The sequence below is a fragment of the Culex quinquefasciatus genome, chromosome 1 (genome assembly GCF_015732765.1).
Source record: "Culex quinquefasciatus strain JHB chromosome 1, VPISU_Cqui_1.0_pri_paternal, whole genome shotgun sequence".
In the NCBI taxonomy this organism is placed as follows: domain Eukaryota; kingdom Metazoa; phylum Arthropoda; class Insecta; order Diptera; family Culicidae; genus Culex; species Culex quinquefasciatus.
This window is the reverse complement of record NC_051861.1, coordinates 69834076-69859487: the sequence shown is the minus strand read 5'-3', so window position 1 is coordinate 69859487 and position 25412 is coordinate 69834076. Positions and strand designations below refer to the sequence as shown.

The 25412-nt window shown below is 40.4% G+C and overlaps 2 protein-coding genes and 1 long non-coding RNA gene across 4 annotated transcripts; 2 read left to right on the top strand and 1 right to left on the bottom strand.

Annotated features, from left to right (window-relative positions):
* Positions 1-152: 152 nt before the first annotated feature.
* LOC6052605 (mRNA-capping enzyme) lies at positions 153-14189 on the top strand. The gene is given in 9 exon segments (XM_038249890.1): positions 153-313; positions 377-605; positions 663-1071; positions 12568-13106; positions 13164-13252; positions 13254-13300; positions 13364-13639; positions 13696-13884; positions 13949-14189. Coding segments are annotated over 8 exon segments (1845 nt in total). The 5' UTR covers positions 153-313; positions 377-422; the 3' UTR covers positions 14062-14189.
* LOC119765619 lies at positions 14190-16049 on the bottom strand. Of its 2 annotated transcripts, none has more exons than XM_038249887.1 (3): positions 15247-16049; positions 14652-14849; positions 14190-14579 (listed from the first exon to the last, which is right to left on the bottom strand). In XM_038249887.1, exons 1-3 carry the CDS (start codon positions 15286-15288, stop codon positions 14250-14252), a joined length of 570 nt encoding a protein of 189 aa, XP_038105815.1. In that variant the 5' UTR covers positions 15289-16049; the 3' UTR covers positions 14190-14249. The 2 variants fall into 2 exon arrangements, with proteins under 2 accessions (XP_038105815.1, XP_038105816.1); XM_038249888.1 differs by having other exon boundaries at positions 15983-16043.
* A 6622-nt stretch (positions 16050-22671) lies between these two features.
* LOC6046899 lies at positions 22672-24549 on the top strand. Its single transcript, XR_005276857.1, has 4 exons — positions 22672-23354; positions 23416-23762; positions 23821-23940; positions 23997-24549. It is a non-coding gene; the product is annotated as an uncharacterized LOC6046899 (long non-coding RNA).
* Positions 24550-25412: the final 863 nt, after the last annotated feature.

Genomic DNA, 25412 nt, shown 5'->3' with positions numbered 1-25412 from the left:
ACATAGAAAATTTAACTCCATGTTGCATACACCTCTCACTTTTAATTTATCGATACCTATTTGATGGTTTTAGTCTTGATTTTCGAAATTATCTGCATATCGCTGCCATTGAACAGAGCTTGCAGATTCTTGCATGTTCAATCTAATTAACTGACAACACTGGTTTTGTAAGATTGACGTTTAACAAACCTGAACTTAGCTGATCAAAGAATTTATTTACGTACACAATTTTCTGCCATTGATCAGTTAAATTTCCATATTTTACCTTCGTGAGGACGCTTCGAAATATTGGAACATTTCCGCCGTATTATAGGTATGCTTGAAAAAAACCCGGCCACTGACCGTTTTAGTCTAATTGGACACAAATTTACTGCAGGCAATTGGATCCGATTGGAAAAGGACAAGACCTCACGGATGCCGACATGTCTCGCGGACCTGGTCCCATTCCGAACCGTTGGCTGCACTGCCCTCGGAAGTCCGAAACGCTAATCGGGGACAAGTTTCTGGCGTTTAAGACACCGCTCAAGGATGATTTTGACTCGCAGATGCCAATTGAGTGCTGTTTCTCGCCGGAAATGCTGTTCCAAGTGATGAAGACCTACAAAGTAGGCGAGCTTCCGGTCAGCATTGCGTCGAAGAAGCTAACGATGTTCTGTTTGTAGGTAAAAATTGGCCTGTGGATCGACCTGACCAACACTAATCGGTTCTACGACCGGTCAGACGTTGAGGACAACGGCGCCCAGTACGTTAAACTGCAGTGTCGCGGGCACGGAGAAACACCCACCCGGGAGCAAACGAACGCCTTCATAGAGATAGTGGAGGAGTTTAACAGGGACCATCCGATGGACATTGTTGGCGTACATTGCACCCACGGATTCAACCGGACCGGATTTCTGATTGTTTGCTACCTGGTTGAAAAGAATGACTTTGCAGTGGAAGCCGCGCTGGCTGCGTTTGCTAAATCGCGGCCGCCGGGAATTTACAAAGAGGACTATATCCGGGAACTGTTCCGACGGTACGAGGACGAAGAGGACGCGCCCCCGGCGCCTCCGCTGCCGGACTGGTGCTTTGGTAAGGGAACATCATTTAAAAGTTTGTCATTGAATGCAAATCAAAAAATCAAACCATCCACATTAACGACCCAGGGCCTTTTGTGGTCTCTATTGCAAGTTTCTGCTCGAACCTAGGAGTCCGAAGGCTTGAATGGGGAGAGCACCCAAACCTCTTTTACTCCAAGGAACCTTCCACCCCAGTGTTTGAACTGACGACCTTTGGATTGCGAGTCCAACCGCCGCCAGCGATTCCACCGGAGTAGGCTTGGTTTGGTGTGTTGTTTGTACTTATGGCATGGAGACAACTCCTACACCTGGAATGACTTAACGGCCTAACAACCAAGGCCTGGACCGACATTTTACTTCCTCATCCGATGGAAGGTTGCAGCAGATGGGAATCAAACCCAGAATCATCCACTTACAAAGCGGACAGCGTAACCATTCGGCCACGCACTGCCACATTGAATGCGTTGACCTCGAAAAACGTTCTTCACTGAAAACTACAGGCCCGCCCAGATTTCGATGGGGTTTTGCCTCAGAAACAATGTTTTCAATACAACGAAAAATCTTTTAGAACTCACGATTTGCGATTTACTAAAAATGGTCTGTTTTCATGGTAAACGCCATATTTTTCTACATCAACAACATTAAACATTGCAATTGTATTCAAATTACTCCGTATTTTACCGTACTTTATCATAGCTAGTAGAGGTCCCACCAATAATGTTCTGTAACCTTTTTATTAGGATGTAACAAAATGGTTCAATTTTGTGGACATTTCAGGGCATGCTCCCCTAGGAGTACTGAGCCAGAAAACCAAATATGAGCTTGATTGGTTGCGACAGTTTTAAATGGGATTTAACCCGTAAAATCGGTGCGTTTTGGGTTTTGCGTGTTTTGAGCCCCTTAACGATTTTTGCATTTATGAAAAACTTTATGAGCTCATAGTCCGTGTTTCAGGGAACAACTTTGCAGAAGAGTGCGAAAAGATTCATCCACTACAGTCCAGACTCGATTATCCGAAGGCCTCGGAAAAAAATCACTGCAGAATCGAATCACGATTTTTTTTTTTGACAAAGAACTTTGTCCTAAGGTTTCTATACGTGGTGTCAATCCAAAATTTTCGCGAAGCGAAAACGTTACGTGACGAATTCCCCTCTCGGCAATTTCCCCTCTTTTTGGTGCACGCTGGTTGGATGAACAAACGTTTCCCAATCAGTCAATCGAGAGACGTGAGATTGATGTATCTAAAATCACCCCCACTCCACCTCATAATTTTCGGATCGTCGACGAGGCAACAAAACGAGGCTCAGTCGGTCCCGAAAATTCATTCTATTGCTGGACGTCGACGAGAACACATCAGAAGAAGATGGCCTGGTGGCCCGGTAGCAGACGGCCTGGAGGTCCGGGAGCAGATGGCTTGGAGACAAGGACCAGCAAAGACATGCCAGTCGCGGAGTCGATCATTGGCCACCACCTGGACTGGAGTGGCCGGAGGCCCCGCGGATGTTCCGGAGGGAAGACATTTGCCGGACCGTAAGAGTTGGGCCAATATGGGTATCAAACTTTATGGTTTTTGATACTGCATCTTGGTAACTTTCGAGTGGTGAAGGAAAGTCAATTGATTTCACTTCGATTTCTATTTCAGCTCCACTTGCAATTTCCCTCCCCCTAGTTCGATAGGATGGTAATTATAAGGGGGAAATTTGGACTGAACATTCTAATTGAAAATTTCAAAAATCATCTTGCAAAGTTCTTTGTCATACTGGTCATGTGTAACATAACCACCTGCACCTTTTCGTTGTCCAATTTTTGATTGTTGAGCTCAAGTATGTCCCATAAACTACACTGAAAGAAAGGCTCATAGTAATATAACATGTTTTCCACATGAATCTGCCCCATACGGCTTGGCATGTAAGCTTCATGTGGAATGCACTTGATAAATTTCATCGGGCAACTTTTGTTAATCCAAGTGCAAATCACGTTAGTTTGACGTGAAAGCTCACATGAATTTGCAATGTTGAGCTTATGAAAATGCTACGATTTTGTAGTGCCATTCAAATGGTTTTCCAGTGATATACATTTGCGTTAAAAATTGAGTTGCATTTTCTTTATGTTTGAATTTACTTTCAACACAGTTTCGATAATAAATATTATTTATTGTACAAATGTAACACATTTTTAAAACTCATTCAATACACATGATTTTTATCACACAATTCTAAACGGCCACTGCGTCGGGAGGTGTAGTTGCAATTCCGTGTCTGCACTGGGTCTAAAAGCACTTGATGGTGGCCCTTGGGATGTACCCCTCGCCGGTTTTGGGCCGGGATCCAGTGGCTGTTGTCGAATAAAGACCACAGTCCGGATCACCGAATCAGGAGCGGATTATGTAGCCGGCTTCATGGCTGGAACATTATTTTCTGGAAATAAAAATCGATGCAATATAATTATTTAATAAACCTAAATATTTGATTATTTTATATAATACTTACCGAAAAAATATGAGCTTATTTTTAATTTAAGAACAAATCTCGGGTGAGTTTTCAAAAAGCCGTAAGCGCCACCGTGCCCTCCGACAATTATTTTATTTTTTCTCCAAATTGAAACAAAATTTCATTGATTGTTAGTTTTGGCACTTGAAGGACGTGTAGATGAACAATCTCAAGTATTTTTGAAATTGGTTTATCGTAAGTAGGTCGAATACCGATGCAAAAAGAGCTGTGTTTACCAATGGCTCTTAAGTCCGTTTGAAAACTAATCCGAGAAATCTTTATTAAACACAAAATCTCTTCTAAAAAACGGCATTTTAAACCGAATAGAAAATTTTCAACCACCATCGTCTGTGGCCATCTTACTAATGATGAAGAGTTTTCCCCAAACGCATTCAAAACCCAAAACTTTTGAATCTCACGTGGTTTTCACTTCGAAGTCAAGGGATAAGTCAAATGGGGCAAATCGAAGTGCAATCCATTTTAATCTCACGTGAACACCATATGAAAAAAGCGTGAAGGGTTTTGCTCTAGCGATCAGCTGGTTTCAAATGATTTTCACATGGATTTGACATGCAAAGCATGTTTTGGTCACAGGAAAAGCATGTGAATTTATCGTGTTGATTTTTGGAGCGGTTCACGTGGAAAAACACATGAATTTGCTATTTTGGTTTCTTTCAGTGTACTCTAAAATGATTGTGAATTTTCAAATCAAAGATGGCGGCCAAAATGGCAGTCCTGAAATATTAAAAAAGTCAAAGTAGTTATGTCACAGACATAACCGGAATGGCGTAGACTACGTAAAGTTTTGAGATGTGGACATAGAGTTTTCCTTAATTTTGAAGAATTAGCTAGATACTTGAAATACATTAACGGAATAAGATCGTAAATGGGAGATGGACCCCCCGACAAAACAGAACTTAAACACTCCAGTCAACTCAACTGCCATGTAACCACACTTTGAATGTGTTGGTAAATCTTTGACTAGAAAGCCTTATTTCTGGAGTTTTCTTTTTGAAAAGGTCCTATAAACCATTTTTATGCTTTTTGGGTGTTTTTGAATACCCCTGACTCAAGGCGGTTCTAAAATCACCCAAAAAGTAAAAATTGAAAATTTGGTTTATTGGACCTTTTAAAAAAAAACTCCAGATTTAAACAATGGAAACATCGAATGGAGGAGAGAAAAACGAAAACGATTTTTTCGCGAACCGAATGAAAGTTTGGTAGCATAATGTGGTGGAGAGAGAGGGTTTCAGAAAGCTGTGCAATCCGTCACCCCCGAAGACCAACACTAGTTCCTGAAAGGCATTTGGGACGAGAGACGGGGAGTGAGGCAACTCCGAAGAGTTGGGAAGTTCTCACCCCCTACCACGAAAGATCCAAACAGTCCGGCCATCGAGAGGCAACTGGCTGACGGTGACGACGAGAAGGCGATGCGCGCTTCTTTTGCAGTTCTGGTTCCTCTCTCTCCTGCTGCTGCTGTTCTGGGCTGAGCTTTCCTGCTGCTGCTGCCGGTCCGACGTCTGAGACGTGAGTGATGGTCTGAAATCTGGCGCAGTTTTTTATTTGGACGGAACACCCATTTGAACGCCAAAGAGAGGAAAGAAAGAGACGAAGGAATTTTAGCGAGTCGAATGGGGGGGGAAGAGAAGTTGAGGGCGAGAGCAGCCTCAGAAAGCTGTGGATTCCGTCGCCCCCGATGACCAAAATTTGTTCCTGAAATTTAAATTGAAATTAGCTCGCTGCCTCGTCTCGGGTGGAACGAGGGATGACGGCAACTCTTTCAACAGTTTGGAATTGAACACGACGTAATTCTTTCAGAAGCGCTCGCCGCGAATGCGACGAGCTAGTTGTTGTTTCACAACCACGGCTTGACCCACGAGAGGCTTTTCGGCGGAAGGCAGCAGCCGCGCGCCTCATCTTGTTGATGCCTCGTCCCGGGTGGGACGAGGGACGGGGAGTGAGGCAACTCCGAACCACGGCAACCACGAAAGATCCAAACGGTCCGGCCATCGAGAGGCAACTGGCTGACGGTGACGACGAGAAGGCGATGCGCGCTTCTTTTCCAGTTCTGGTCCCTCTCTCCTGTTGCTGCTGCTCTGAGCTGAGCTTTCCTGCTGCTGCTGCTGCTGCCGGTCCGACGTCTGAGACGTGAATGATAGAATGGGCTCTGGCGCGCGTTCTTATATAGCCTTTCGGCCCGCTACTTCCCCTCCTTTTTCGCGACCGACACTTGGTCGCGTTGCTCGGATGATTTTCCCCTCAAAATAGGTACTTGACATTCCCGTCCGTGAGTGGGAAGCGCTCATTTTGCTTGCAAAATCTGTGCATTTTGAAAACATTTTAAAACATTCAATTGTTTCAATAGTTAAACTATTTTGCCAACAATGAAAGTTTTATAACAAATTGCTGAATAATTTTCGAATCGAATGGAACATAAATCGTGTCGATTCGATTAGAGGGAAGGAAGATATAAGCGTTTGACGGATGACGCAGTTTTTTTGGAATGACACCCCAGTACCTTCGACAAAGACGAAAGTCTACGTCAAAAATGCATTTTTTGATCTAAAAAGGCAATCGATTATCCGAAGTCCCATACAAACCTTAGGAACTTCGGAGAATCGAAACTTCGGATTATCGAGTCTGGACTGTATTTAAAATGTTACAGAATTTATAACACCACCGCTGAAAACATCAACTTTAAAACTTCTGTTTGCGGTTAAACAGCGGTTGTCCCATCGGTGCGCGGCCGGTCTATCTACGTTAGCGTCTTTAGCGCCATTGCGTGCTAATTTGTCATAGAGCCAATCTACGTACGTATGTATTGCGTGTACGTACACGAAAATAAAGTGAGGTTAAATTTTGTCTGCCAGCAAAATCAAATGGTGCGCTAGTGTGCGTACGCGAAACGTCGTGAAAAAATCGTTTACCATGTTCCCTGGGCATTTTTTTGAAAAAAGGATTTTTTTTCGCCAATTTCACAAAATCTGTTTAGAAAAAATGGAAAATGTTAAAATTTCAAATAGCCTTTTACATAGTATATTTCCTTCACTGTCCATTGTTTTGAATCTTCACCTTTTTCTTAAGCAAGTGAGGTTCGAGCCCTTACTCAATTTATAGAATGATTAAAGCAGGCCATCCAAACGTCCGGCCCGTGAAGCCATTTCATCCGGCCCGCGACGGCTTTTCAAAATAGTTCTATGACCGGCCCTTAAGGCTGTTCATGAAATATTAAATAAATAAATTTATTGTCTGAATTAAAAAAAAGTAAGCTTGAGATAAAATTTCAACATATTATAGAGCAATTCCAGCTCAAATCAGGATTTTTCTGGTACTTTTGTACCCGACCCTCTCCGATTTCAATGAAACTTTGTAGACATGTTATCCTAGACCTATATAAGCCATTTTTGTGTATATCGAGCCAATAGTACTCGAAAATAACATTTGAGAAGGGCGCAAGGTATTTAAATATTTTTGTATTTTGCAATTTGAAAATTACTGTTTCTTGAAGCCGTTGCGTCGTATCAAAAAGTGGTCAAAGACAAACTTGTAGGAAATTGGACGAGCTTTCTGAAAAAAAATATACACACAAACAAAATTACACGCCACTTATATGAGATTTTTTGATTTTTAAGTCTAAAACTTAAATTTAAAGGTGATGTCACGATTTTTTTCGTTCAAAATTTTTGAGGAAATAGCCTAAGATGTTACCAAAAGACTGACGAAAAATGCAGGATGGTATGTCTCTCCTAAAACAATACAAAAATCATTTACTAAAACTGTTTTTTTTTTTGAAAAGTGGTCTAAACGTCGAAATTTTCAAAAACCGGTAGTAGGAATCGATTCCCCGGACAATTTTACATGATAGTCTCCATATTGCCCATTGTCCTATGTCCAATCCTTGGGAAGATACAGCGGTTTTGAAAATAAAAATGTTGAATAAATGTTTTTTTTTGTGGTTTTTAACAATTTCTATATGACAGACTTGGTTTTTCAGTCTCGTGAATATTTTTACCGGAAAGCTCGCCCAATTTCCCATAAGTTTGTCTTTGACAGCATTTCAATTGGATGCAAGGGCTTACAGATATAAGCTTAATTACATTGCTAATAACTGAAAATATAATATTTTTTTCAGTGTGGTAGAAACCTGGATAGTAAATTAGATTACGTAAATATCTAAACGAGTCAAATCAAAAAGCTGTCACAGGCAAACTTATGGAAAATTGGACGAGCTTTCCGTTAAAAATATTCACGAGACTGAAAAACCAAGTCTGTCAAATATAAATTGCCAAAAACCACAAAAAAAAAACATTTTTTCAACATTTTTATTTTTAAAACCACTGTATCTTCCAAAGGATTGTACATAGGACAATGGGCAATATGGAGACTTTTATGTAAAATTGTCCGGGGAATCGATTCCCACTACCGGTACTGAAAATTTCGACGTTAAGACCACTTTTCAAAAAAACTGTTTTAGTAAATGATTTTTGTATTGTTTTAGGAGAGACATGAATCTATGACATTTCCCCGAATCCCACATTCCCGAAAAGACATTTCCCCGAATGCCACATCTCCGAAAAGACACTTTCCCGAAATGTCATTTACCCGAAAATCATTTCCCCGAACAATCCATTTCCCCGAATGGCCACATCCCCGAATGGCGACTTCCCCTAAAAACCATTTTCCCGAATGGCCACTTCCCCTAATTTTCAACATCCCCGAAAATCATTTTCCCGAATGACCATATCCCCGAACGGCCATTTCCCCGAACGCTACTTCCCCGAACCCGGTCAGGCGGGTATGCCCGTTGTCCAGAACCGCGTGGCGATCAATGAAGTATCATGTCCACAATTGAACGTTCAAAAAATTCCGAGATTTTTACGAGCGTTTTATTCCAGCTCCACTTGAGTTTTGAATATTTTCTAAGTCTGTGGACTTAAAGGATCCGAATTCCGGATTCTGAGATTTAGTTACTCCAACTGCCTTTCAAAAAGAGTTGTCTCCGCCGAATCCAACAAAAACTCGGAATATGACAAATGATGTAGAGAAGGAGAACATCTTGAGCAGAGTACATATGGGAGCGTTCTTTTATTACGTAACGCAGTTAAGGGGGGGGGGGAGAGGGGGTGTCAGTGTATGTTACGAAATTTTACGAAAATAGGGGGAGGGGGGGACCTCAGCAACTAAATTCAAACAAATTTCAGGACAATGCACAGAATGGTCAACAAAATGAAACGAGATTGTTATTGTTTACATAGCGTGCTCTATTTTTCGTTTATTCAAGGTCAAACAAGCATTTTTCTCGGAACGTAAAAAATCGACTAACGACAAGATAGCACGACAGCGTCGATTTGATACATTGATCATTTCGCTTTTTTTTGCATTTAGTTGAAAATCGAAATACAGTCCAGACTCGGATATCCATAGGCCTTGTCGAAAGTTCACTTCGGGTTATAACCCCTAAACTACTTTAAAGTGATTTAGTAATTTTAAACCCAAAATGGCGGTGATGAAATATTTAAAATAATGCATTTTGTAATTCAATAATCAACTATTTAGATTTCACTAAATAGTTCAACAAAATCTAGAACAAACTGATTCCTGCGTTTCGAGTCGTCGCTTAAAGATATCGGTGCTGTGCAATCCTTACCACGTGGATACCGTTTTGGAAAATTGTGCTTTGCTGAAAATTGTCCATACAAAAAAAATCTTTTTTATTGAACATGGATGATCTCAAAACCTCGCTTTCCGCGTGGTTTATGAATGGCATTCTACGGTCATTTGTTTTTTTTTTCATATTTAAAAACATACGTAGGAGAATTCAATATTAAGGTCATACTTTTGTAAAAATATCCCTAAAAACCAATTTAGTTTATATCTAAGTTAATATCATTCGGGAAAATGGAACTTTCGGGGAAATAACCATTCGGGTATATGCAAATTCGGGAAAACGACAGTTCGGTAAAATGGCCAATCAGGTAAATGACATTCGGGGATACGGAATTTTCGGGAAAATGATTTTCGGGGATGTGGAAATTTCGGGAAAATGATTTTCGGGGAAATGGCACTTTCGGGAAAATGATTTTCGGGAATGTGGAATTTTCGGGGAAATGATTTTCGGGGATATGGGATTCGGGAAAGTGGGATTAGGGAATATGGGATAAAACCGAGAGACATACCATCCTGCATTTTTCGTTAGTCTTTTGGTAACATCTTAGGCTATTTCCTCAAAAATTTTGAACGAAAAAAAATCGTGACATCACCTTTAAATTTAAGTTTTAGACTTAAAAATCAAAAAATCTCATATAAGTGGCGTGTAATTTTGTTTGTGTGTATATTTTTTTTTCAGAAAGCTCGTCCAATTTCCTACAAGTTTGTCTTTGACCACTTTTTGATACAACGCAACGGCTTCAAGAAACAGTAATTTTCAAATTGCAAAATACAAAAATATTTAAATACCTTGCGCCCTTCTCAAATGTTATTTTCGAGTACTATTGGCTCGATATACACAAAAATGGCTTATATAGGTCTAGGATAACATGTCTACAAAGTTTCATTGAAATCGGAGAGGGTCGGGTACAAAAGTACCAGAAAAATTCCCGATTTGAGCTGGAATTGCTCTATAACAACATCCTTCATGTTTGAATTTAATTGTTATAATTTCTATAGTGATATTTTTTTTAACTGAAAAATGGTGCAAGAAAACAAAATTATCCATTTCGTAAAATTGTGAAATTTATGAATAAAACTTGGATTGTTGTCCAAAAATGTACAAAATGAAACTAAATTTATTTATTTTTTCAGTTATAACTGTGTATACTTCAAGTAGGAGTTTTTTTTTCTATTTTCAATTATTTTTTTTAGATAAATGACTAAGCAAAAACTAATGTATTTTTCTAGAACAACTTTTCTGTGATAAAGTTTTTTAGAAAAAGCTTAAAAAAGCAAATTATTCGTACTGATCGCTGCAAATATTTTATTTTTTTTAAATGTCTGAAAATGAGTCAAGCAATTAGGGAGCAAAAATATATCTGTCTATTTAACTTGCATTTCGAGGAATAACGAATTGAAAATGATGTAATAGATTTTTCACACTTTAAAATTTTCTGTGTTTAAAATCATTTTAAAATATTTTTTTCAAAATATTTGAATGATGTTTTACAACAAAGTTTTTTTGTAAGAGATATTTGAATCCAAATTTCGTTTGAATACATTTTATCGTGTCTCATTGATTTTTTTATATTGTATTATTGAGGAAATTAAACTTAAAAAAATTGCAATGACAATTGAAATTTGAATGTTTAAAAAATATATATCGAGGTAATTAATTGCAATCGTCAAAAACAAACCAAAATTAAAATATGTCAGATAATCACATTTTTGAAAGTTATCTTTGTGTTTAATTCTTAAAATCAAGATATATACCTACAGCAATTCCCTACGAAACCAGCATGGGAAAAAAACAAAAGTGTTCGGATCGGGCTCAAAAATTTTCTGGGGGTTCCCTGGTCGAAATAATTAGACCCGTATTTTTTTGTTTGGCAATTAGGGGGACCAGTGCCGTGTTAGGGTGGTCTGAAAAATGGCCATTTTCGTCGATTTTCGCAAAAACCACTTTTTTCGAAAAATCATAACTCCTCGCCATTTCAACCGATAGATATACTGCATTAAATATTACTATTGTATGAAGGTACTTTTGAAAAACTTTTATAAAATGCTTAGGACCAAAATATTGTAACAAAAACCGCGACAAAAGAAATAGCAAGAGAAATAGCGACTTAACGTGAAGCCGTTGGTCATTTTCGAAGAAAATTGATCATCACAATAAAATATTCTGTATTAAATTCAATTTAACGAATTTCAGTATAAAAAGAAATCAGCATGTGCCGGGTGTTGAGATCTTCAAGCCACTGAAAGAGTTTTCGATCTAAATCAAATGCGTTTAAAAATTTATATAATTTTGTGTTACAATCATTGACGTCCTAGTTGGCAATCATTGATTAATGATGATGTCCATAACTTCACAAGGAATGGGATAATCGTTACCAAAAGAATCAGCATGTGTAGGGCACTATTCTGAACAACTTGTAGGAGGATTTTTGTCAAAATATTGGTAGTTACGCAAAATTTATATCTTTGAACGCAAAATCATGGCAATGATGGAAGTCTTCACGTTAACAATAGGAAAGTTAGATTTTGAATTCAAACTATAAATAATACATTTTTCGCTTAAATAAATGTTGAAAGGCACACTGTAAATGGTTAGGCGCTTATACTTACATCGAACCCTACGCAATAAGGCTTTCTAGTCACAAATTTACCAACACATTGAAAGTATATTTACATGACAGCTGGACGTTTGTTTGCATCAGGTTTCCTATATCTTTCTAGCAAAAATTTTTTTGTCAGGCGACTTCTAGCTGGTTTTTTTGACTGGCTGCCCGATATGTCAGACAACATAATTCGCAGGGCTGTGACAGCTACAGCTCGATCATTGTTTGCATCAGGACACTGTGACGAGGAGTTCGTCATTTTTGAGTTAAATTATATTTTTTTCACTGGGCCTAGAAAGCCTTATATACCACCCCCGGCCGAGTTCAAATGCGTAACCGGAAATGAAGGTGCGCATGCCTGGCACGAACACTCAAAGCGTGTTCTAGCGTGTTGCTCGTACTGACTCAGAGCAAGGGTGAGATGTAGGTGTAAGGGCAATGCGTGTTCGTCGGGAACCTAGTGCATAAGATCGGTCAAGGCCCGTTCTTACACTGAAAATTGCGAATTGCGAATTGCGACAGGTACCGCGGTGGGTTTGACGTCGGGTGCAAATTTGATTTGCTTCGATGTTTGCCACCAGCGCTGGAGATGCACTTAAATTTAATGAACATCTGAGAATTGATAAAGATTGGACGACTATTGTGCCCTCCACAGGTAAAAAACTGAAAAAGTTGCTTTTCTCCACTTATTTAAAATGTTTGGATGTATGAAAATTCATTCTTTTGCTAAGTTTAGGTTTCTTTTAACAGAATACGATGATACCCCCAACAACGGGCACGGTTCGGCCAGCAATGTTCCGGTAGATGAGTCGGACGATAGAGCAGGCCAGCAGGCGGATGAAAATGGCGAATTTTCCGGAAGTAAGCGTACCCTCGGAGAAGACTCCGAGGAGTCGACCGGTGGCGCAAGCAAACGTAAGAAGCACAAGAAGGAGTTTGTAAACCGGAACGCCAAGTTTATGGACGGTGTTCCCGGGGTGACGCACGTCAGCGACCAGCCACGGTTGGGCCAGCTGCAGCAGATGGTTCAGAGCATGTGCGGTTGGAGCTCGACGGGTTTCCCCGGCAGTCAGCCGGTTTCGATGGACAACACTAACTTGAACTTGCTCCATGTGAAGCCGTACAAGGTTTCGTGGAAAGCGGACGGCACTCGGTACATGATGCTGATCGTGAAGAAGGGCGAAGTATACTTCTTCGATCGTGATAATTCGTGTTTTGCCGTCACGGGAATAAGCTTTCCTCACTATTCCAACCTTCATAACCACCTAACGAACACGCTGCTGGACGGGGTAAGACATTGTGGATTTAATTGACTCGTTAATATGTTGAATTTTCTCTGTTTAAAGGAAATGGTAATCGATAAGGTGAACGGAGAAAAGAAGCCTCGTTATTTGGCGTACGACATTATTCGCTACGAAAACGAGGACATATCAAAAACCATTCGATCCCGACCGTACAATGTACATCGAGAGACGTATTATAGGTGGGATGGGAACAGTCTGATTGGAACTACCTTAATTTAACAAACCCACCCTAATTCTTCCAGGCCCTCGCACAGAAGCTATGAAGCGCGGTCTGATCGACCAGGCTCGCCAACCATTCAGCATAAGAATCAAAGCGTTCTGGGACGTGACACAGGCCCAGGCACTTTTGGGACCAAAATTCGCCAAAACGCTGTCGCACGACCCGGATGGACTGATCTTCCAACCGGCCAGGGAACCGTACGTGGCCGGAACCTGTCCGGACGTGCTAAAGTGGAAACCTTCCACGCTTAATTCTGTCGATTTCAGACTCAAAATCGCCGAGGAAAGCGGAATGGGGTACGAAGCGAGTTCGGGAAAATTTGCGATTCCTCTTACACATTTGTTATTTTTCAGAGTTTTGCGCAAAAGATTGGTTTGCTGTTTGTGGGTGGACTTGAGGCACCCTTCGATAAGATTAAATTAACTAGAGAGTTGAAGGAGTTGGACAACAAAATCATCGAATGTAAATACGAGAACAATGCGTGGGTGTTTATGCGCGAGCGGACGGACAAGTCCTTTCCGAATAGCTTCAACACGGCAAAAAGTTAGGCGTTGTTTGTAGAAATTGATTTTTTTTCAGATTGACTCATTGACTTTATGGTTTTCAGGCGTTTGCCACAGTATTCGTTATCCGGTGACGACCGAGATTCTGCTCAATTTTATCGACAAAAAAAGGTACAGAGAGGAAGACACGTTCCGGATGCCCAACCCCCCGGAGTAAGAACAACGCTTCCAGAAAAATATCAGTAGTTTGAAATGTGTTTTATTCTCGCCGACAAAAGAGTGATTAAAATGTGCAGCAGAAACTCTTCTATAAAATTAAATACTCGATTAATTCGATTGTTTTCATTTTTTTTTTTTGTTGGCGCCTTATCACATTCCATTGAATGTTGAAAAAGTTGGATCATTTCAGCCCTTGATTTTTGCAGTTTTCTCTTTTGAGCTTTTCGCTTTCTTTTGGTGGCTGGGATGAAGAACTTTGTCCAACTCGACTTTGGTCACAGCGGGATCCAGTGATAGTCGTCGTTTGTGCGTAAACTCCTTTACGCATTCGGGCGTCAGCGTCGACTGTTGGCGTGGTAGCTTCCTGCGTGTTTTCGCGAGCGAGGCTAGTTCGTTTACGTGGGTGCATCGTACAGACGATTTGCCGCGATTTGTGGTGGATGCTTCCCCTCGGCTGTTCAACTCAAAGGAATCCCGACCGCATTCGACCGAATTCAGCGATGTTGCGTTTTGCAGCTGAAAAAAACAAAATGTTACATATTGGGTTACTCCTTAATGCCTTCCCCAATACTAGTAAGTAAGACTCACCAATATCATTTTTCGTTTGTGACGTTTGGCGGAATAAAGCACCCACGCCGTATATGAAAGCATTATAAAAACTGGTACAATAATTTGTATGTGATTTGCATATGCAGTTCGTCTTATCCATGCGTGGTACAGCATCAGAAATATGATGAACACGGCCACGCACAGTGCTATAAATCGTCCGTTGGCTTTTCTCTCTTCCTGAAAATTTAAATGGTTGGAAAGGGTAATGTAGACACTCTTAAGGGGTTACATACATGTAGAAAATCACAAAATTTCATATTACAGAAAATTTATTGAAACCATTAAGAGCGAGTCCACGAACAGGGCATCGGCATACCCCTTTGTATGGGACGTCGTTTGGACCTCACCAATCTACCTGACATTTTCAGGGGTTGTTTGTACATATGAAACTAGCATCTGGTCAAAATATGAGTACTCTAGGTCAACGGGAAGTGGGGCAAATCGGGACACAAAGTTTGAAGGTTCAAAAATCGTAAAAAGGCTTTAACTTGGGCAAAATTCGATTTAATTTCAAAATTCAAAATGCATCTGGCAGGCCAAGGATTGATACCTAAGAGCATGCAATGGCACTGACCTTGGGGGGAGGTGTCCACGTGCTTCCATCCCGCCAGTTCATATGTATAGCCTTAGTGTTGAGTTCACTGTATTTGATATTTTGTGAACCACACCATATGCTGTACTCGACAGATATGGACTGGTTCCCGGCCGGGCTGATGGGTCTCGCAGCTGGCTAGTTGAACGTACCTGTTAGAACATCAAATCATGATGTTTTATCCTTTTGTTTCCTTAGTAACAGGAGAATAGTTATTTCAGCAAGGGAAGCAACAGTTTGATCCGTTCAGCTGTTCAAGCAATTGCTTTCGATTCAAACTTGTGCTGAACATTGTTGGACTACCTAGACTACGGTTGAAAGGAAACAAACACGAGGGTACTAAGGGATAAGCTCCCCCCGGATGGGGCTAAATTGTGGAACGCTCCCAGTGAGTTTTACTGAGCTGCTTTGGACATTTTAGGTAGTATGAAAATAGTTAGAGCTCGGTATTAATTCACTGGGAGGTCGTGTGCAAATTCCCGTGCTTGTGAAGTTCTGTTTCTGTGTCACTGTTGTGTTAGCTTGTAACATGTTCGACATGACACTAATAACCAGCAGTGATTAGTTATGCGGAAATTTCCAACTACGGGAACACGACGAAAATTAGACGACCCGAAGAAATAGTGAAAGTGATAGTGAAAGCAAATAAATAAAGTGTCTATAAAGAATCATGAAGTGAAAATATTATTATAATTATTTATATTTTATATGATATTACACTTTACAGTTGAGTTGAAACTAACTATCAGAATCTAATGTTTTCTTGTGTTCTCTTTTGTTCTTTTCGTTTCAAACTGAATGAGCGAGCGTCTGACTTGCTACGCAGCCGCAGGATACAACAGACGTTGAGGACAATAAACACCAGCTGTGATCAATACCACACCGACTGACGAGGATTGCTACCAAGCATGGTGTCCACGGCTATATGTCCAACCGAGAGACCTCCAAGGTCGCAGGGAAGTATTAATTAGTATCGCCTTTTTATGTTTGATCCTTTTGTTAATACAAATTCCTTTGCAGATACAAACCACTTTAAAAGTATGCCTCGTGGCCTGCTTTGATCTTTTGCTTATTCTATCCGCTTTCTACCCCCAATGTGTCCTGCACGGAGAACCTGGGGTAGCTTATGGTTGACCTGGGGAGCCCGAGGAATTATGCCGTAGGTGGCTCGTATAGTCTTACTCACCTATCCTCGCGGCAAGGTCTTCCGTAGGTCTACACCCGAACATGCGACGTGGGACTGCATGAATCTTCAGCTGCTGCCGGAAGGGTGTATTCCGAAATTACCGAATTACCGAAAATTCAAAATGCATCTGGCAGGCCAAGGATTGATACCTAAGAGCATGCAATGGCACTGACCTTGTTGCGTGCTCTTCGGTTGACGTCCACGTAAGGATCATCCTGGAAGGAGCGTAACTTACTACATCCGTAGTTCTGTTAGATCATCCGAATTATCTTCAGAACAGTATAGCTCTGGTTCCTTGCGAGTGTCTTATTTTCTTACCTCCACGTTGGCTTGGTTTTCATGATGACCTAGCTGGTGGCCTGTGGAAACGGATCGTAAACCTTTGACCACCGCGGGTCAGAGTCGAGACGGCTAAAAGAAAGGGGCGCGACAATGTGGGAAAGGGAAGTAATTAGTGATTGTAGACGGTATTGTTTTGATTCGCAGTATGTTGAGTCAACTGCTGTGGATGTACCTGAAACATCGCACAACGGGGTTTCTCTTCTCTTCATTCTCAGCTACCACCTATCTCCTATTTTAATTGTGCTCTTCTGATTCCCAATTCTTCACTGATTCTTCTATTTAATATCCAACATTTGATTTTTATTTTGCTAACATTTGATTCTCTTATCTATCAAAGCTTTTCCACTCTTTTTTATCAATTGATACTGCTGTAACAAACATTGTTTTGTTTTTTTTTCCTTAAAAATATACTTTTCCTTAATGTACTAGTAATATCAAGTCTATTTATCATTCACCTAATCTTTTTTGATTTTATTGCGGATTTATTTTTTTGAATAATTCTTTATCTGTCCTATAAATTATCATTACTATAATCTAAGCTTGTTTTGTATCTCTATTTATTAACTATTGTCTAATTTTACATCTAATACATCTAGCTTCTCATTTTTATTCTTTAAAATACGCTCATCATTCTCTTACTATTGATACTTGATTTTTATAAAATAAATTCTCTTTTACTGTCTATTGTTTTCAATCTTCACCCTTTTTTCAAACAAGTGAGGTTTGAGCCCTTACTCAATTTATGGAATGGTTAAAGGATTAACACAAATATTACTATTGTATTTTTGGTAAACTTTTATAACATGCTTAGGATCAAAAATTGTAACAAAACACCGCGACAAAAGAAATAGCAACAGATAAACAGACTCAACAATAGGGAAGATTTCAGGAGAAAACAATACACAGTAAATAACAATAAGTTTTTGAATTCAAACTAAAAATAAAACAGTTTTTGCTTTAATGAAAGTTGATAGGCACACTTTGAATGGTTAGGCGCTTATACTTACATCAAACCCTACGTAATGTACCACCCCGGCCGAGTTAAAATGCGTAACCGGAAAGAAGGTGTGCATGCCCGGCACGAACACTCAAAGCGTGTTCTAGCGTGCTGCTCGTACTGACTCAGAGCAAGGGTGAGATGTAGGTGTAAGGGCAGTGCGTGTTCGTCGGGAACCTAGTGCATAAGATCGGTCAAGGCCCGTTCTTACACTCAAAATTATGAATTGCGAATTGCGAAATTCAAAATGCATCTGAAAGGGCTTAAAAAATGCAACAAAATGCAGGGTAGAGCATCCCAATTGGTTGAATCTAACTTTCATTCTTTAAAGGGTTAAAATGGATGAAAATAAACATTTTTATGCATGTTTCTATTGTGAAATTGTCTCAGGAACACGAATATGATAAAATTATCATCAGAAAATGGGATCTAAGGGGTCCCCCGAGCAAAAATTTACAACCAAAAATTCACTAAAATTAAAAGTGTCTATTTAATATGTTAAACTGCCTTACCCAAAGCGTTCTCAGTCTAAGATGGTAGTCCCAGATGTCCCCTACAAGCTGCAGGTCGAACCGAGTTGATATCTGGATGGAACACTTTTTTATTTGAGTTTGAAAATTGTGCTATTTTTTCACTAAAATGCCAATAACTCCCTTTAAATTCAACCAATTGAGATGCTCTACCCTGCATTTTGTTGCATTTTTTAAGCCCTTTCAGATGAATTTTGAATTTTGAAATTAAATCGAATTTTGCCCAAGTTACAGCCTTTTTACGATTTTTGACGTTTTTGAACCTTCAAACTTTGTGTCCCGATTTGCCCCACTTCTCGTTGACCTAGAGTGCTCATATTTTGGCCAGATGCTAGTTTTATATGTACAAACAACCCCTGAAAATTTCAGGCAGATTGGTGAGGTCGATGCGAGATGGGTATGCTTTGCTCGTAGACTCGCTCTTAAAAAGATGATTTTCAATCACTTCTGAAACATTCATGAAGATATTCCATGATTAAACTGAGTTAGAGACGATTTTAGGCTCAACATTTTGCGGTGCTCAAAGTGGACTGTCAAACTTTCTGAGTGTTTTTCTCGAAACACCGAGTTGATTTACGGGTGCCACGATATCTCGAGATGGGATGAACCAAATTGGCTGAAATTTGGGGTAAAGACTCCCAAGACATATTTCGTGTGCATGACGAAGCCCGATTTTGAAATTTTACTTTTTAAAAAAATACAAAAATCTAAAACTGACGATTTTTTATATGAAAAACAGAACAATATTTTTATCTTTTTTTAAAATAAGTTTTTTGAAAATCGGCCTTCGTCATGCACACAGGACTTTAACGAGTCTTCACCGAAATTTTGAGCCGATTTGGTCAAGGCAGTGTTGAGATATCGTGGCACCCGTTTTTTGAAACTTCCAACTTCAAATAGCTATATCTCGGCAATGATACAACCAAATGTCTTCAAATTTGTTTTGGTTATAGATAAAAATGTATATTTTAATACCCTGAAAACAAATTTTAAATAAAATTAAGTGTGTACTCACACAAACCTCTGACATTTTTGTCGATTTACATGTATGTTACCCCTTAAACTTTCTTCTGCAGTCAAATAATACGTCAGAATTCAAACGCTGCACAGTAAGCGAAATAGAACCCAAAATTGGACTTAATTGAACGCGGCTGGTTCCCTGGTATGAAAAATAGTGTTTCTTATGTATAAAATTCGGGGAGTCGATTGGTGATGGTTTCATCCACCGCACGGTAAAGATTCCATTTCGCCCCAATATCAATTTTTTTATCCAGATTTTTATGCGAAGATGGCGTTCGAATTGTGAACGCCCGGAACGTCAAAGTCACACAGTGGTACCAACATTACGAAAAATGTGTGCCATGGCATGACAGCCACATTTTTTTTCTAATGTTGGTGCTACTGAGCGATTTTGACATTTCGGACGTTCACAATTCGAACGCCATCTTCGCTTAAAAACCTGGTATCCTTCTTAAAAATCGGTCTATATTTATATACCGGACTTGGACTGACTTGATCCTAGCTGTCCCACATAAAAAAAAAAAAAAATCGGTCTATATTTATACCGGAGGCTTTATGCGGCCATCCAAAAGGTACTTACAGTATGTAAAAAAAGTATTTACACCCCTTGGACACTATGCACATTTTGTGATGAAACATGTAAAAAAATTAAAGTTTGACAGAAACCTAGTACTACGTTTTGATCAGAAACTCATGCCAAACATTTTGCTACAAAAAGCTCATGAAAGATGATTTCTATAAAAGTTATATAACAAATACTATTACGAAAATAAAAGGTGCAAAAAAGTTTGTACACCTTTCGAAAAATTAACATAAATAATGTTATTTGTTGACAAATCACCATAAATCCAGTCTCCCAACTCCAAATAGGCATCCTTGACTGATTAAAAAAATAATTTGGATTGAATATAAAGTTTACTAACTACTTAGTATAAAATTTTATATAACTCTAGAAATTCTATATAAAACTTATCTAAACTTAATTTTGCAAACTTTTAATTCAACTAAATGTCAATATATTACCATAGAATTGCTAAATAAACATTTTGGAGTGGGTATAACACCATTTTGGGGGTATTTGTATCGATAGAATAGATTTTTCGTTGGAATTTCGTACCAACCTGAAATTACGTCGTAGGAAAATCCGCCGGCATCCGAACCGGTCCACGATTCACAAGTCAACCTATGTGGAATCGGAAAGGGCATAAAATTTCTGATCTTTTGATACCCATACATCTAGGTTTTCTTTAAAACCTACGTTTTTAAATACCTGGGCAAAAAGTAAGTTTGATCCACGAGAACAAAAATTACGAAATTCCATACATTTTTGGCAGGTTGCCCAAACGAAACCATAACAACGTTTTTGCTTAGGTATTTAAAAACGTGGGTTTTATAGAAAACCTGGATGTATGGGTATCAAAAGATCGGAAATTTTATGCCCTTTCCGATTCCACATAGGTTGACTTGTGAATCGTGGACCGGTTCGGATGCCGGCGGATTTTCCTACGACGTAATTCCGGGTTGGTACGAAATTCCAACGAAAAATCTATTCTATCGATACAAATACCCCCAAAACGGTGTTATACCCACTCCAAAATGTTTATTTAGCAATTCTATGGTAATATATTGACATTTAGTTGAATTAATAGTTTGCAAAATTAAGTTTAGATAAGTTTTATATAGAATTTCCAGAGTTATATAAACTTTTATACTAAGTAGTTAGTAAACTTTATATTCAATCCAAATTCTTTTAATCAGTCAAGGATGCCTATTTGGAGTTGGGAGACTGGATTTATGGTGATTTGTCAACAAATAACATTATTTATGTTAATTTTTCGAAAGGTGTACAAACTTTTTTGTAATAATATATAACTTTTTATAGAAATCATCTTTTCATGAGCTTTTTGTAGCAAAATGTTTGGCATGAGTTTCTGAACAAAACGTAGTACTAGGTTCCTGTCAAACTTTAAATTTTTTACATGTTTCATCACAAAATGTGCATAGTGCCCAAGGGGTGTAAATACTTTTTTTACATACTGTAACTTATGTGAAAATGCCCCAGGAATCCAATAAAAATGGCAATGTCACACTTTTTTTTTCACACTCAGTCGCAAGCCAGCGACAAGTTAAGACGTGTTTTGCTCGTGTTGTCATCACGCGTGCTTGGAAGTTTTTGACGGATGGAGGTGGAGGAATCCTCCGAGGAGGAAGATTTTCGTCCCGTCCGCGGGAATCGGAAGCGGAAGAAGTCCAGCGAGGTCACTGAAATCGGCATCGAAGGAGAAAAAGTTGAGAAGACCCTGCTCAATAGCAACAAATTCAGCGCGCTTTCGGGCGACAAAAACAACAACAATGCCAGCCCAGCAGGAGGAGGAGACGCGGTTCCAGCACCCGGCCAGTCGGCAAGTAAACAAAAGCAGCCACCTTTGGTGGTGAAGAACACCACGGATTTTTACAAGTTCGTGGCGATAGTGGATGGTTGTAAATTTGGTTTCAATCCGATTTACAAACTAACCCGATTTGGAACCAAGGTGACCTGCTTCTCTGTCAAAGATTTTGACAAGTTGCAGGAGCTCCTCAAGAGGAAGAAAGTGGAATTCTACACCTACGAACGGCGTAGTGAACGAAATCATCGGGTAGTTCTTCGTGGTTTACCTTAAGAACTGAAACCGGACGAGGTCAAGTACAGTCATCCCTCATATTCGGAACAGTTTACAGATCGACCAATGTTCAAAAAATCATAGCAAATCGGTTATTGAACTTAATGATTCGCTTTTACCTTCATTTGAAAGCTTTTCATGCGATCTTTCGAATGCTCTATCGAACAACTGCAAATTTTTACTTTTATATCAAGTTTTTGAAGAAAAACTTCGACCCTTGAAATCCACAAATTCGGAACACTTTTTTCTTACGGATGTAAACAAACTTTGGATCTCTCCAGGAGTACATATTTGTAACAAAATAATGACTTCACACACTGCATTCAGTGAAACTCAAGCTTAGTGATGTTTTATCCATGGTCTGATAACTTTTTTTGTGAAAATATCAGTTAAATTCAGGTGTTCCCGCGAGGGGGACGTCACTCCGCGATAACACACTAAAACGCACAAAAACGAGCTCGAAAAGCATCAACGCTACTCATCGTGCCGAGTTTTCACATAACGCCACCTTAAAGCAAGTTATCGCAAGTTAACGCGCGTTAAAGCGAGTTAAAGCGACCAGCGTCTGCTCGACTTTTGAACCAGGGAAATCTTTCTTGCAACCTTGCCGTCGAGCAGTTTTTGGTCATGTTTGGCAACTCGGTATTTGTTTTGGTTTTTTTCAAGCAGTTTTCGTAAAAATAAACAAAGTAATTTGAGAGTTTTTTTGCTAACGTTCGGAAAAGTTTATTCCTAAACGAATGTCGGTTTCAGCCCATTTGGTGGGAAATCGCTGCATGTTTTTGCAGCTCCGCTGGTGGTTCCTACGGGGCAGATGGAGTCGTCCAGTGTGGTGGCACCGACGGGGAACGAGTTGCTACAATCCGGGAGGAGCTTGCAGGCTACGTACGACACGGACGGGAAGATTGTGTTTGTCTCTTCGAAAGCCGATCGGATGGAAGATGAAAGAAAAAAAAAAATGTGGAAGAACGACAAGCCAGAAGACGCCGTGGACAAATACGAGGATGAGGAACCTGTGTCGAGGCCGAACGGAACCGAGCGGGCTGAGGTCGAAAAGATAATGGTCAAGAAGCCCCAGCGAGGAGAAGTACGTGCTGCACATCAAGACATCCGGTAGTTCCCCAAATCGGACCATCGGAAGTTTACAACAAGCGGACTTGCTTGTGAACCTACTCGGGCCACCGGCAGGCCGTGCGGAACGTGAGTTTTAACAAGTGCGGCGATAAGCTCGTGTCGGCCGGGTACGATTGCTGCCTCAAGCTGTTGGACACCGAAACGGACGACGTCGTGTCACGCTTTAGTTCGTGAAAGATTTCCCCCTGTGTGCGGTGGAAGCGTTGGACTAAACCATTTGGGTGAGTAGATTTAACTGGAAATAATTGGATAAGAAACCTCAAATTTCCTTATATCTTACAGTTGGACCCAACCTTACCCGCAGAATCTGCATCGTCCAGGAGTACGACCGTCGTCCGGGCGCGGTCAACAAGACAACCTTCGTCGGCGAAAACCGGAGCATCGTGATGCTCCGGCTATTTTCTGGCTTGCACGTCTGGGAGTGGGACATTTCGGTAGACATAAAGTACATCGCCGATCCAACGATGCTCACGATACCCGTAGTTACACCTCCCCAAACGGCAAGTGGTTTGTCTACAAAAGCTACATGTTCTCCGGTTATGCCTGTTCCCCCGACATGAGCAACCTCGTGTCCAGCGATGGCGACGGCAAAGTCTACATCTGTTTAACTGCTTCTGCGAGCAGCTGACGTAAGTTGGTCCGGGTCTACCTGGAGGTTTTAGTGGTTTAATTCTGGTTCGTTTGCAGACTGGCAGCATACGTCGTACGCAGATTCTCGAGTTCCTACTCCAGCTGGCAGAGGCAGGCAACTTTCACAGCTATCTGACGCTGGACGTGGTGTACAAGATCGAGTTGGAGGTGCACAAGGTAAGACGGAAATAGCTTGAAATCGACGAGACTTATAAATAAAATCCTATTTACAGAAACCCATCGCCTCGTCGGTGTTCCGGTCAACCTGGCTTAGGGGGCTCAGGGAGCTGAGATACCGGTTCTGGGTTTCGGTTGACAGCGTTTGAAGAGCTGAACGACGACAGTTTCACGCTGGAGGAACATCTTTAGACAAGGGGAGCAACAAATATTACCTGCAGATATTACGAAGGATTAGTTGACGGCGAAGCAGTTCTGTGAAAGCCGTCGAGTAGCGGAACGACAACGGGTTGCTGCAACGGCATAGCTGGAGGTGAAAACACACACAATGTGTTGACATCTGATTGGCACTTAATTCAGGACGTTAATAAGTGCATCGACAAAGAGATTCGGGTGTTTTATTAAAAAATATTTATTTAGCTTGCTTTTTGTTTTATTTATTTTTAAATTTAATCGTTACTCGCATTCCGGAATTGAACGGAAAATTGATGTAGTAGTTGAAAGATTTATAAATAGCAGTTTTTTTACCCACCGCTACACTTAAGTTCGTTCGCAACTTCCGGCAAAACGCGTTCCTCGTTGTTTTGCTTCTTCGTAAGTTCCGGTAGTTGGGCCAGCTTTATTTCGAACCCCAGTGGCTTGAACGTGACTGGATTTTCCCGGAAACTGAGAAACTGCTATTGCCTGGTGAAACATTTTTGATTTTTATTACCGCTTTTGGGACTGTATCAACTTAGATTGATGAGAATTTCGTCTGGATTGTTCATGTTGCGCCATTCCTGAGGATTCTATGGGCGGTTCCTCAAGAATCTTTCTAGGTTTGTCACACTTTAACGGAACACTCTGCTTTTCCCGTTCGATTGTTATTAATAAGCTTCTGCTAATCCGGCGATCCCAAACTGTTATCGGGACCTCGATCGGGACTCTTTTGTCGTCACCGTCGATTTTTTGTCGCACTTGAGATCCAGCTGGCGACTCTGTTTGTGCTGCCAACTTCTCCTTGTGCTCCTTCCTGTGCGTACTCCCACAGATCATTTTGAATTCAACTTCGTGTTCCAGTGTGTCCTCATCAACTTGGTCAACTCCAACTGTTCCGGCTCGTTCTCTGCCTCCATGGGTTTCCCATTCCTGGCCCGCAGCAACGGCTTTTCAAGCTGTTTGTCGATGTGAAATTGTCTATTCCGGATGAAAGTTCTCTTGATCTCCGGCTTTTATCCGACCGCCTTTCATTTGGCGTTTGCTAAAGCTGTGTCAGCAATTAATCCCGCAACGGACTGAAGCTTTTCAACGGTTATTGGTGGTGGCAGGTTCCTTTTCGACGACGGATTGCTTTTTTATGGCCAGCGACAAAACTCTTTCTCTTGTTGTTTACTAAAACAAACTGCTCGACAGATTTGACAACGAGAACTGTCATTTGCTCTTGACAGTTCGAGCTGTCAAAAAAATCGAGTAGTTTGATGTGAGAACGCAAA